Genomic DNA, 12,301 nt, shown 5'->3' with positions numbered 1-12,301 from the left:
ATACCCAGCTTTAGGCCTTAGCCTGGATTCCTGAACAACAGGGAAAAAACCTCCCTCAACATTTTATGGCCTAAGTACATGTGCTGAAAACGTATCATCAATCATCAATTATCGATAACCGGCCTCCACCTTGGGCCTTGGGCTAAGATATACGGTGGATACAAAGGACTTAAATATATTTTCCTGTGGGCAAAGTGATACAGATTAATAGGGAGACTGATCAAATATGTTAACAAAACAATGCAGAAAATCAAAATACCCAGAACAATTATACTAGCATATGCTTTAATGTTATACCCATTTTGCAGAAGAAGAGACAAGGCATATTTCTTTAAGTGGGTTGTAACTAGATGTCTTCACTTTATCCATGCTTTAAAATTATTTTTTTAAATTTGGGAATAATTTACAGAAGAGTCACAAAAATAGGAGAGAATTTCTCTATATCCCTCATCGAGCTTCCCCCACTGCTAACATCTTCCATAACCATGATACAATGATCAAAACTAAGAAACTAACATCAGTGTAATACTATTTACTAAAATGTGGACTTTTGAGTGCTATCATTTTTTTTCCCACTAATGTCCTTTTTCTGTACCAGGATCCAATCCAAGTTACCATTATTCTATATTTAGTCATCAGGCCTCTTTGGTGTCCTCTACCCTGTGACAGTTTCTTAGTGTTTCCTTGTCTTTCGTGACTTTTACCATGGTTAAGAGTTCAGGTCAGGTATTTGTAGAAGGTTAGGCAATCTAGATTTTCTGACTTTTTTCTCATGATAAGAATGGGGTTTTGGGGGCGCCTGGGTGGCTCAGTGGGTTAAAGCCTCTGCCTTCGGCTCAGGTCATGATCCCAGGGTCCTGGGATGGAGCCCCGCCTTGGGCTCTCTGCTCAGCAGGGAGCCTGCTTCCTCCTCTCTCTCTGCCTGCCTCTCTGTCTACTTGTGATCTCTGTCTGCCAAACAAATAAATAAAATCTTTAAAAAAAAGAAAAAGAATGGGGTTTTGTGGAATTGGGGGAAGAATACTACAGAAGTGAAGTACCCTTCTCCTTGATCATAAAACAACCTGACTTATTACCATCGAGTTAATCTTGATCACATGGTTAATGTGGTGTCTGCCAAGTTTTTCTGGTCTAAATTTGCCCCCCCTCCACCCCCACCGGCCTTTCCATAGTCTATTTGTTGGAAAAGGGTCACTAAATCCAGCCCACACTCCACACCAAAGGGAAGGGGAATTAACTTCTGGGGGAAGTATTGACTATTTTGTGGACAGACGTGTTAGAGTCATCATAGTAATGTATAAATATTTGGGGGGAGATCTTTGAAGCTATGCAACTATCTTATTTCTCTTTAAAGTGTCATCCACTAATTTTAGCATTCATGAGCATTCAGCAATTATTCTGTGGGGTCTTCTTTTTATTATTAAGTTTTTATTTTAATTCCAGTATAGTTAACATACAGTTCTGTGGTGTCTTAGCAGTGTTTTTCTTCTTTCTTCTATATTTATTATTCAGAATTGATCAGGAAGGAAGAGTTCTCCCTTTCTTCCATTTTATTCACTTGTTGGTATGGACTCAAGAATATTTACTTTGTTCTTTGACATACAAATTTATATCATAATTATTTATTTTTATGCTGAAATTGTTCTAACTTTGCCCCTGGGAACTCTTTTAGATGGCTCCTTTTGATGTACCTTCATTTTATCTTGTGTTTTCTTCCCCTGACACCCTCCTCTCTTTTTCTTTCTTTTTTTTTTTTAAAGACCAACTACAAGATGGTCAAGCTCCCTGTCCCTGTGTTTTCCCTACCCCATCCCAGAACTGGCCATTTCTCCAAGGAGCTCTGGTTCCTTCTACTGACAATGAGATTTAGAAACCAAGACCTGGGTGCTGAGTGTGTTCATTGCTTCTAGGGTATCAATTCTTCTAGACCCTCCAGTGGACAGAACTAAGAAATATATGTCTGCTAGCCTATGTATACACATATCTATATTTCTGTATCTATTCGTATATTAAACAAGAGTTCAAACTATAGTTCCAACTCTAATTCAGTACCACAGAATTCATTGTAGCCTTTTTAAAAAAATGTTTTATTTATTTATTTATTTGACAGACAGAGATCACAAGTAGGTGGAGAGGCAGGCAGAGAAAGAGGAGGAAACAGGCTCCCTGCTGAGCAGAAAGCCCAATGCGGAGCTTGATCCCAGGACCCCGGGATTATGACCTGAGCCGAAGGCAGAGGCTTAACCCACTGAGCCACCCAGGCGCCCCCATTGTAGCCTTTCTAATAGTGAGAAACCTGCCCCTCCTTATCTATATTTACTTATTTGTTCAATCTTAGTATACATTTAAAGTAGTTTCAAGATTCCTAACCTATATACCTGAGATATGAATTTACCAACTAGAGTACAGTGTTTGTGTAGTTTTTTGTGTGTCTCTATCTTACAGTTTCAAGTGAAAACATGATTTCCCAAAGTTAATTAGACCAGCTCCTTTTCCCTCCCACCCCATTCATCTGTAATATAGTTAGCTTTATTTGTCTTAATCTGCATTCCATCATGGCTTCCCCTGACAGCGTGGTTAACTAAAAAAATTTACATACAGTAAAAGCCACTTGTGGTGCTATATAGTTTGTGTTTTGACAAATGCACCGAGTCCTGTATCCATCACCACAATACAATACGGAAGAACTCCACCAACCTAAAAATTCCTCTGGAGTGAACTTCCCTTTCCCTAAACCTGGCAACCACTGATCTGTTTTCCATCCCTATAGTTTTGCCTTTTCCAGAATGTCATATGAGTGGAATCATACAATGGGTAGATTTTTAGGTCTAGCTTCTTTCACTTAGCAAAATGTATTTAAGATTTGTCCATGTTGTTGCACAAACCAATAGTTCATTCCTTTTTCCTGCTGAGTATAGATAACTTTATTACATGGATTACATGGATATGCCGCAGTTCATTTTTCCATTTACCTGTTGAAGGACATCTGGGTTATTTCTAGTTTTGGCAATTGTGAATAAAGCTGCTATAAATAGTCATATATGGGCTTCTGTATGAACACAAGTTTTCAGTTCTCTTGGTAAACACCCAGGAGTGGAATGGGTTGGCTGTATAGTCATTGCAGGTTTAAAAGAAACTGCCAAACAGTTGCAATGAATGACCCTCTGGTGTCCACATCTTCTCTAGCATTTTGTTGTCCACACTCTTTTTCAACGGGAAACAGCCACCCCACCCCAGCTCTGACTTCTTCCTTCTTTTTGGCCTCTGCCAGGATTACAAACTAATCCATATTCTTGCTTTGTGTCCTGCTGGTATTTGCCAAGGTAACAATTTTGGACACCTCATGTTTCTACTGTGCATGAAAGTACTCTCATTTTAAATCTAGTAACCATCCTATAAGGCAGTTTCAGCAAACATTCTTAGGTTGGTATGAGAGTTACCAGCACCCTGCTTGAGAAGAATTCCTTTCTGGCTTTCCCAGATTTTGGCTTTTGTGAGTCCCTTAACTTCTGTGTATCTAAGCCTCTTTGTAGTCTACCTGAAAGAACCCTGAAATACAAGGATGGTCAGTGGTCTACACCAGCCCCTGTAGTGGCTATGGATCCAGCAGGATAGACTACTCCATGGAACTCTTCAGCTGGGTGCCTGGGTCCTAATTCGTCAGGAAGGAGCTATGTGTGTGGCCCGTGCTTGGAGTCCCTGTCTCCTGACTCGGCAGGTAGCACATTCTCATAGTCACTAGAAGTGTCATTTGACATTTCTTCTCCATGTTCTATCTGACTAGTCTCACTCTGTGAAGATGGCTGATGGGCCACAGGTTCCCCTAGAGCCAGAACCCTCCCTGATTGCATGACAAATTGGATGTGGGTATCTGGACTCTCCGTCCTGCCTTCTACGTGGTCTGTGTTTGAGGGGATCACTTCTTCTTCCACCTGCTGCTGGTTTCCATTGGTAAGTGCTGATGGGACATTTTCATAATCTCTATAGCATTGGAAAGCCATCTGGGGCTGCTTCCCCTGGAGGGTCTCAAGATTCAACCCTGCCATGTTGACATAGTCATTCGAGGTCACAGATGAGCCTTCCTCATCACTGAGTGGATCATCACTCTTGGATCTTGGAGACCAAAAACTGGCATGGTCACTGCCATTCCCATAGCCCTTGTCTTTTTCCTCAATAAGCTCCAGCTCCAGCTCCTGGGCACTTGGGAGGGCGAAGAGGTTCTCAGGGGTGCTGTTGGTAGAAGCTAGAGCCTTAGCAGTCTCCTCTGCTGTGGGGACATTGATGTAATCTCTTGAATCCTCTGAAGAAATGCTCTGGCAGTCTCTGGCTGTTCTGATATTGACATAGTTTGCCGAGGGAGTGAGGTCCCCACACATCTGGAGCCATGTGGCATTGTCATAGATGCCCACTGCATAGCCGTTGGCAGGAGCATGGTCTCCGTGCAGCCAGAGGCCATTGCCTGCTTGGGAGGGCTATAAACAAGAAGAGAAAGCCAGCGACAGGATGGAAGCAGAAATACTGGCGAAGCCTTTCTCCTTCCCCATCCAGTACCGCTATCTGATAACTCCTTCGCTTGGTTTTCCACCTTGGAGAAAATGTCTAAGTTGAGGGTCTGCAAATGCAAAGCCTTAGATCCTAGGCAGGTATGAACAAAGTGGGTGAAGCTTAAGGAAAGCAACAGTGTTAATGTGATCATAAATTCCTACTGGATTCTGGCCACAGTGTGGGTGTTCTACAGAGAGTCTCTAGGGGGGGAGTATTAGAAACTGGAGAGAGCGGACTGCCTCAGAGCCCATCACGAGGCAGTATAGCCTAGTGTCCAAAGGTAGCGACTCAGCCTTAGACTCGGGGTGAGAATCCCGCCTTACTACTCTGTATGGGCAAGTTACCTAATCCCTTCATGCCTTTCTTCCCTAGCATATAAAATGGGGACAATCATAATACTACCATAATATGGGTTCTGTGAGGTGTTAGTGTATGACTACATGTGAAGTGTATGGAAGGTTTCCCGCCCATGGAAAGCACTAACACTCTTGGCATTATTAGTAAAGGGGCAGCCTACATAGAGACTCAGCCCCTCACGGCCATTTAGGGACGCCAGTCTGCTGTTTCCAGAACTTCTGACTTTTCAAGAAAAGCTGGACATCCAGACTTTAATGTGAAATCTTTTCAATTTTTAGATGTTGGCAACTGGCTCAAAGTATCGTTCACACGCTACAGAGTCCAAGCCAGATGTGTTGTGGCCTTAAACGGGGTTGGGACTGAGCGCCGGAACTCCCTTTGGCAGCGGAATTTCCTCTTCCCTGCATGTTATCAGCCAGGAGGACCTGCAACCTCAGGAAGTCTTGGAGATGGGAACAGAGCCCAAGCGTGGGACACGTGGGGGCGGGACCAGGAGGTGGCCGCATGGTAATGAACCCAGAGCTCTGGCTAATGAGAGGCTGGGGAGCATCGGGAGCAGCAGCCGTGTTTAGACTGTGTTTTCTTGAAACGACCGCAAATCGAAGGGACCGATTCTTCGAGGAGCAAGAGAGAACTTATCTATGGGATGAGCCCCTGAGCTTCAAAGGCCTCCTTTTACTCTCTCTGGGGTCTCTGCTCCACAGTGTTACAGGACTCCTGCCTGGCGGCTGCCTCCAGATCATACAACACATACATACGGTCGCGGTCATTCACCGTAGCACTCCCCTGGTAACCTCGGAAATCCCCCGTTTGATCACTTTCTACACCAGCTACAGTCCTCAACGACTTACAAAGATACCTGCCCTTGAGGAGAACTGAAGCAATTTGCCCCAGACCCCAGGAGGAATTCCCCAAGGAGGGTTTTAAAGATGTTTTGAGCACAAGCTGCATTGTTGGAATATTTGTGTACCCTCCTGAGGTGATTACTTGGAAATGGACAATACTCTATGGGATAAGCCGTTACACGTCTTTCTTAGAACAATCCACTTCTGTTCTGACATCATGTCCTTGAATACATGTGCTCTGATGCCATCCCCCAAATCCCAAACAATTGTTTCCACCTTTCTTAATTTTTCTCCCTGGGCTACAGGGAGGTCCTGAGCTCATCTTCCTAATATATTAATAGGGTCACAGGGCACCTGCCAGGAGACATGCTGTTTGTCAGGAAAGGAGATCTGTGACCTGAACTCGTTTACCTCAGTTCTGTCAGAGATATGCCATTTCTCCCAAGGGGCTCGTCCCTTCACTTGACTCTTACCACAGACTCTGAAGGAGGGCTATTGGAATTTCTGGACAGGAGGCTCTCAGTACTAAAAATACGGTTACTTCTTGACTGACGTCTCCCTGAAAGAACAGAGAATGAGTCCTGAAGTTAGCAGGCCAGTCCCTGAATGCTTCAGCCTAAAAAGTCCCCGCAGAGAGGGTGAAGTGGGTTCTTGTGGTGTCTGGTATTTGGGGCTTGGTGTTCTGTGGCAAGAGGGTCAGAGCTGGGGGAATGATGTGCTCTGAGGCCTGGAACTGTCCTTGGTTTCTAGCAAGGACCAGAGGGCACTAACTAGCACAGTTGTTCGTGGCTCCTGAGGCAAAACTTATCCACCTGTAATCCCGGAGGCCATATTCTCCTTCTGTATGTCTCCCCCATCCCTAGACACACCCATCTGTCTTTGGCCAACTTCATACCAAGATAAAACAACCCCTCCCCTAACCCAGACGACCCCCAGCTCCCTTTTCAGAGCTCTCTAGGCCCCTAGTGGAGTTACATCCTATTTCTGTCTAGCTCATCCTCCTCCATGCTCCTTGAAGGGCAGAAGGGTTGAGTGTTTAAAGAAAGCTGCCTCTGGGTGGTGAGAGGACATTCTGCGGGCAGAAGGTCAGTGACACCCGTGCTCCATAGATAAGAAAAAAAAACCTACCCAGCTCTTCTCGCCTCTGGGGTAAGGAGTCATAAATATTTTTAGCTCCTTGTCTGGGTCGAGACAGAGACAGTAAGGGCATGACGGTAACTCGAAAGTAAGGAGCTTGTCCTGCAAGACAATGAGAGACCAGTGTTACAAAATGTGGGGGCCTCTGGGGATGAGATGGTCCCTGAAAATGTTCCCCACTCTCACTATGTATCATAAAAAGTACATTTTCACACTTGCCCAAGTCGCTTTGAGCTAGAAGACTTGGTACACAGAAGCAGGAGGAAGAAATGGGGGCGTTGGGCATGAGCATCCCAGGGCAACAACTTTCAAAATGGAACTCCAGTCAGCATGGAGCCTTTTGGAGCCACAGCTTAGACCCTCAAGTGAGACAGTGACCAGTGTGTCAGGGAAGAATGGAGGATTTCCCAGTGCAAGAGCTTATCCAGGAAGAATAAATGGGGCTTTGAATGCCAGGCTGTGTGATTGATGCCTGTATGTTTCAACCTGGGACAATCAAGGGACTCACGGTACTTCTTCCATTTACTCCAGTTCCACAGGCTGTAGAAAATCACAGTGGTCAGGAGGATGGCAAGGAATCCTGCAAACCCAGAAAAGATGGCGCTGCTCTGGTCTTTGTCTCTGTGAGGAAAAATAAGTGCCATGTCTAGCTGTAGGAGGTTGAGGAGGTCGGAGAAGAGGCTTCCTGCAGGAACTGGAGCCTGAGGACTTGGAATGGGAGCCTGAGATGGGTGGGCTGTGTAGCTGGAGAGAGGGAGACTGGACACAGGAGAAGGGCACTGTCCCTTTGGAATGCCTGCTGGGTGCCTCGGGTTTGTGTGTGTGTGAAACTCGTTTGATCTTTACAACAGTCTCATCTCTCCTTGGGGCCAGAAACCTGAGATTCAGACTCAGCAAGGCAGAGTAATATATCAAAGATCACACAGTAGGGAGGAGCCGAGATGGAAAGTGAGTCTAGGTCTGTTGGGGCCCAAAGACCATGCTCCTTCTACTGCATCCCCCTGTCCTCCAAAGTTACCAAATCAGGTTCATCCGCCCTTACTCGCCCTCATTCCCTCCTCCTGGGCGTCCTGTCTTGTGTGGAAGGAGGGGTTACCCGCCGTGCAGGGAGGGAGCTGCTCCGTGACAGAGTCTGCCCTGTGGGCATTTGTTCAACCCCCGTTTACCAACTTGTGGAGCTGGTCTCCAAGCAACATTTGCTGTTTTGTGGAACGTAACCAGTGCACATGCAGGGGTGAGTTCCTGCTGCTTGTGATTCCCTGACAGGGCTGGGGTTACTGCCTTCCTTTGCCTACTGTAACGAGAAGTCGCCGGGGGGTGGTGTGTGACAGCAGGAGTCTCTAGCAGACCTAAATATTAGAAACCAGATCAGCTACCAGGGAAGACTTTTGTGCTCCTGAGTCCTAGGCTTGTTTACCCAACCTATACCAGACCTTTCCTCTAGGCTGCCCAACGGACATCTCAAACCAGATACATCTGAAACAGAATGCCCGTTCTTCTCCCAGAAGCCTGCTTCTCCTCTGGTGTTGCCCATCAGCTAGCGGGTAGGTCAGAAACCTTGGAGCCATTCTTGACTGCTCCTTTGCTTTCACACCTCACTTCCAGTCAATGAGCAGATTCCATCTGCTCAACCCTGGATGTCTTTCCCAAACCCAGTCACCTGTCACCCCTCCACTGCCACAACCACTCCACCCCTACCCCCAACCCACTGTGTGCTCTGCATGGACCTTTGCAGTAACCTCCCTAAGCGTTGTCTTGCTTTCACTCTTGACCCCAACATCCTATCTTCACAGGAGCCAGTGTGATCTTCTTAACATTAAGTCAGATCATGTCTCCTCTCTTCTTGTGACCCATGTGACTTTGATCACACTTGGGATAACAGCCACAGTCCCTACCCAGTGAGGACGTCACTGCACCTTATGTTCTGGCCTCTGCCTACCTTCTTTTTCCTCTTTTTAAAAAAAAAAGATTTATTTAATTAATTTATTAGAGAGAGAAAAAGAGAGAGGGCATGCGCGCGCACATGGGGGAGGGGCAGAGGACGAGAGTATCTCAAGCAGACCCTGGGTTGAGTGCAGAACTGACGTGGGGTTCGATTCCACGACCCTGAGGTCATGACCTGAGCCCAAATCAAGAGCCAGATGCTAAACTGCCTGAGCCACCCAGACACCCCTATGCCTACCATCTGACCTCATTTCCTATCACTTCCCTTCTGACTGCGGCAGCCAGTCCTGGCCTGTCCTTGGCCACGAACGGCACATTCCTGCCTCTGACCAGCAGCTCCCTCTCCCAGGTGTCTGGGTATGTAGCTCAGTCCCTCATTTCCCTTGGTCTCTTCTGAAATGTCACCGGCTCAGACAAGCCTATTACTCTCAGGCCCCTTAAGTCTGTTCTGTGTTTTCCTCATACACTTTAGACTAATGGACATTATATTATACATCTCTTTGTTTATCTGTTTATATCTGACTTTCCCATTTGACTGTCAGCTCCAGGAAGCCATGGACTTGTCGATCCTGTTGATCTGGTGACTGGAACAGTGCCTGGCACTTAGCAAGGGCGGGATAGATATTTGTCGAATGAATGAGAGAATTAACAAACATGAATGGACACAGAAGTGAATATTTTGGGGGCACTTCAGGGTTCGGACAGCTTTGGAATTCAGTCCCCATCAGCGCTCCTGTCCACTGGCAGGGGACACATCTTTGTCATGGTAATCGCATTTATTTCCCTAAACGACAGCGATTTTAAATTGCTGAGTTACCTGTTATCACAGAGCTGAGATTCATAGCTAACAGCTGTTGCCGAAGCTCCAACTGCTGTTGGACTTTTTATTTTTGTTAGTATGATCCTGAAACTTTGAGCAGTAAAATTTATAGCCACGATTAGTTCTGTGAGATTTTATATCCTAAAGATGTATCTTGATCACATCTATGATTATGTTTCCCACTCATGGAAAGTTTTTAGAACCTCGAAACACATTGTTGAAAAAAAACGGGCCTTTTGTTTCCATCATGGTGGGACCTAGTTTCTTTTGGAGGGTTGGGGAGAGTGGTTGTTGGGACCTGAGACAGGAAAAATTGAGGACAGTAATTGGGGCCTCTGCAAGGTGAGAAATCCAGCCAGGCCAGGCAATGAGGTCTTAGGAAATCCTGTGTTAACACGGCTTTCCCTTTCCCCCTGCGACTCCCATTTCTCTTTTAAACCTATTCCTTTCCTCCCAGCAGTCCTGAGCAAGCTTCTCTAAGCCTAGAGTTTGGTGGTCTCAGTGGACCTGAGCATGGTTATGAGGGCAAGGAGCACTGCTGGGGTAGGAGCCCCCAGGGTTGCCCAGGACTATCTGTCTAAATCAGGGGAAGGTGGAGCTCATCACCCCGAGTCACTTACCTGTCCAGGCTGCCCTCAGTCACCTGAAGAGTCCTGGCCTCCAAGGTCCTCCCTCCGATTTCGGAAAGAGTCGGGGTGATCATATCCGCTGTCACGGCAACCTCTCTGGCTTCAGCTTCTCCTCCTAAGCCTTTTCTTAATTGTCAACAGCTAACACATGTTGCCACTTCTCCTGGCTCTTCCTAAGTTGCCATCCCCCAGGAGAAAAGGCAAAATTGGTTTTACATACCATCGTAAACGCTTTTTTAAGTAGACAAGACTGATAGAAATCCTCCTCGTCTCCATGTTTTCCAATTTTTCTAGAACTTTCTTTCCCCCCCAAACTTGCATCTCCCTGGCCTCTCCCCCTGAAAGTTAGGCTGTGTGGACCCCAAACACAAAAATGACGACAGGTTTGGTTCTACCTGGATGTGGCTACAGTGCCCACTGCGGGAGGTGAGCGCTCAGCCAGGTGCGGGGCTCCCCGAGAGAGGTGGCTCAGGGAGACGGCATGCTCTCAACCCTCTGGTGCAAGTGTGAGGGGCACAGAGGGAAACTGCCAAGAGGCTCGAGAGAGACTCCGTGAGAAACTCATCCTCCCCCAACCCCCAAAGCAGAGAGAAAAGAGCAAACATTTGCCAGAATGGAAACAGAGAGTCGTCACAGGAAACGACACCACCAACGTGCTTATGAAGCACGGGCCACAGGAAATGCTGCTCAGCTATAATAAGAGAAGAAAACATGTCTGCAGCCCCTGTTCCCCAGGTTGGCCGGGAGCGCTGTGGACTTGTAGGTGTAGGGAGTGTGACTAAAGACGGGGCAAGGTGGTGGGGGATTTGTGACTATTTCTCTGGGCTTCTACAGGGGGACAGGCGGTTTTCATCAACACTTCCCGGGTGATTTTGACAAAGCTGGTCTGTGTTTCACATTTGGAGACTCTCTGGAGATGATGCTCAGAATGGAGCCCGTGCTGGGGCAGCTGGGGCCCTGAAGGCCATTCCTTTTTGAAGCCCTGCCCTCCCTGGCCCCTGGCCGCCTTACTCTCGCAGGGCTCTTCTGGAGATCTATCCCAGTCCTCCTTGCTGTGCACCCGATTCAGAGGCCGGACCCCTCATTCCCCGTGTCAACCCAAAGTGTCCCAAACTTAGACAGTTGTTCAAAATTTGTTTCTAGCTGCCTTCTCTTTTCCTTACCCATCTCCTGAAACTCTTTGCAGCTTGGGGGAGTCCAAAGAGAAGGGGTCACTGAGACTTTCAGGAGGCTGTGCAGGGCCTCTGACCAGGCTTTCCACAAGGAAATGGACTCCCAGAGGGCTGGCACGGAAGACAGCCAGTGCCTCAGCACCATGGCCCTCCCCCATTTCTTCCCAGTGGACAGCAAGGCCCCCGGTTTCCAGGGGCTGTCTACCCCTGCCCTGCGCATCCAGGCTCTCACAGGCCCCCAGAGGGGCTGCGGCTGGGAGAGTGGGTCCTGCCTGGCTCTCCCGGGAACACTGCCTTCCAAGCCCTTTCTGCCCTCCTTCCACATGGCCTTACCTGGCAGGAAGCAGAGGCGATTCCAGAGGCAGCTGATTCTGAGAGCTGGAATCTGGGTCTCTGCTCGCTTGTCCTCCAGAATGGGTCTGAGTAGAACTAGAACTCCTCAGGAGAAAAAGATCCCTCGCTCCCTGGCCCCTGTGGCCGGGACTAGTGGCGAGACAGCGAGGCTCCCCAGACCTATCCCGAGCCACTGGTACCAGCAGAACGCTGTGTGTGAACCGGGAGCTTGGAAGGCGGTACGAAGAGAAGGGCCAACAGGACCAAGCCTCAGAACCCTGACCGCTACTTTAAAAAAAAAAAAATTTTTTTTTTAAAGATATTCTCCTCCTGCATGATCATCTTAAGACTTCGCTCTTATCTACCCAGAGCGCTTGAGTCAGACTAATCTTCCCTCCGGTCTCCTGACTCCCTCCTCCCCCCACACTTGAGGGAAGCAACCTTCTGAACGGAGGCTGTGCGGCGGTTTCCAGACCGGGTTGAGTCCTGCCACCTGCTCTCCTTTCCCGCCAGCCTTGC

At 47.5% G+C, this 12,301-nt stretch overlaps 1 protein-coding gene across 5 annotated transcripts; it reads right to left on the bottom strand.

Moving 5' to 3' along the window:
- Nucleotides 1-2,862: 2,862 nt before the first annotated feature.
- On the bottom strand, nt 2,863-10,845 carry LOC111151031 (lymphocyte transmembrane adaptor 1). 5 transcript variants are annotated; one of them, XM_022508741.1, is made up of 6 exons: nt 10,673-10,845; nt 10,269-10,450; nt 7,393-7,505; nt 6,876-6,986; nt 6,221-6,306; nt 2,863-4,472 (listed from the first exon to the last, which is right to left on the bottom strand). In XM_022508741.1, the coding sequence occupies exons 2-6, from the start codon at nt 10,349-10,351 to the stop codon at nt 3,672-3,674; spliced, it is 1,194 nt and encodes a 397-aa protein (XP_022364449.1). In that variant the 5' UTR covers nt 10,352-10,450; nt 10,673-10,845; the 3' UTR covers nt 2,863-3,671. The 5 variants fall into 5 exon arrangements, with proteins under 5 accessions (XP_022364449.1, XP_022364448.1, XP_022364451.1 ...); XM_022508740.1 differs by lacking the exon at nt 10,673-10,845 and having other exon boundaries at nt 10,269-10,602; XM_022508743.1 differs by lacking the exon at nt 10,673-10,845 and having other exon boundaries at nt 7,393-7,464; nt 10,269-10,313.
- Between the last annotated feature and the right edge of the window lie 1,456 nt (nt 10,846-12,301).

The sequence above is a fragment of the Enhydra lutris genome, unplaced genomic scaffold (genome assembly GCF_002288905.1).
Source record: "Enhydra lutris kenyoni isolate GAN:26980312 unplaced genomic scaffold, ASM228890v2 scaffoldscaffold25, whole genome shotgun sequence".
In the NCBI taxonomy this organism is placed as follows: Eukaryota; Metazoa; Chordata; class Mammalia; order Carnivora; family Mustelidae; genus Enhydra; species Enhydra lutris.
Note: the sequence above shows the minus strand (reverse complement) of the source record. Positions and strands in the feature narration are given on the sequence as shown.

Coding starts and splice junctions, on each gene's coding strand:
- LOC111151031 (XM_022508741.1), bottom strand. CDS start 10,351: ATGATCACCCCGACTCTTTCCGAAATCGGAGGGAGGACCTTGGAGGCC. Junction 6,987..7,392: donor GAGTAAATGGAAGAAGTACC/GTGAGTCCCTTG, acceptor ATTGTCTTGCAG/GACAAGCTCCTTACTTTCGA. Junction 4,473..6,220: donor GCCCTCCTTCAGAGTCTGTG/GTAAGAGTCAAG, acceptor TCTTGTTTATAG/CCCTCCCAAGCAGGCAATGG.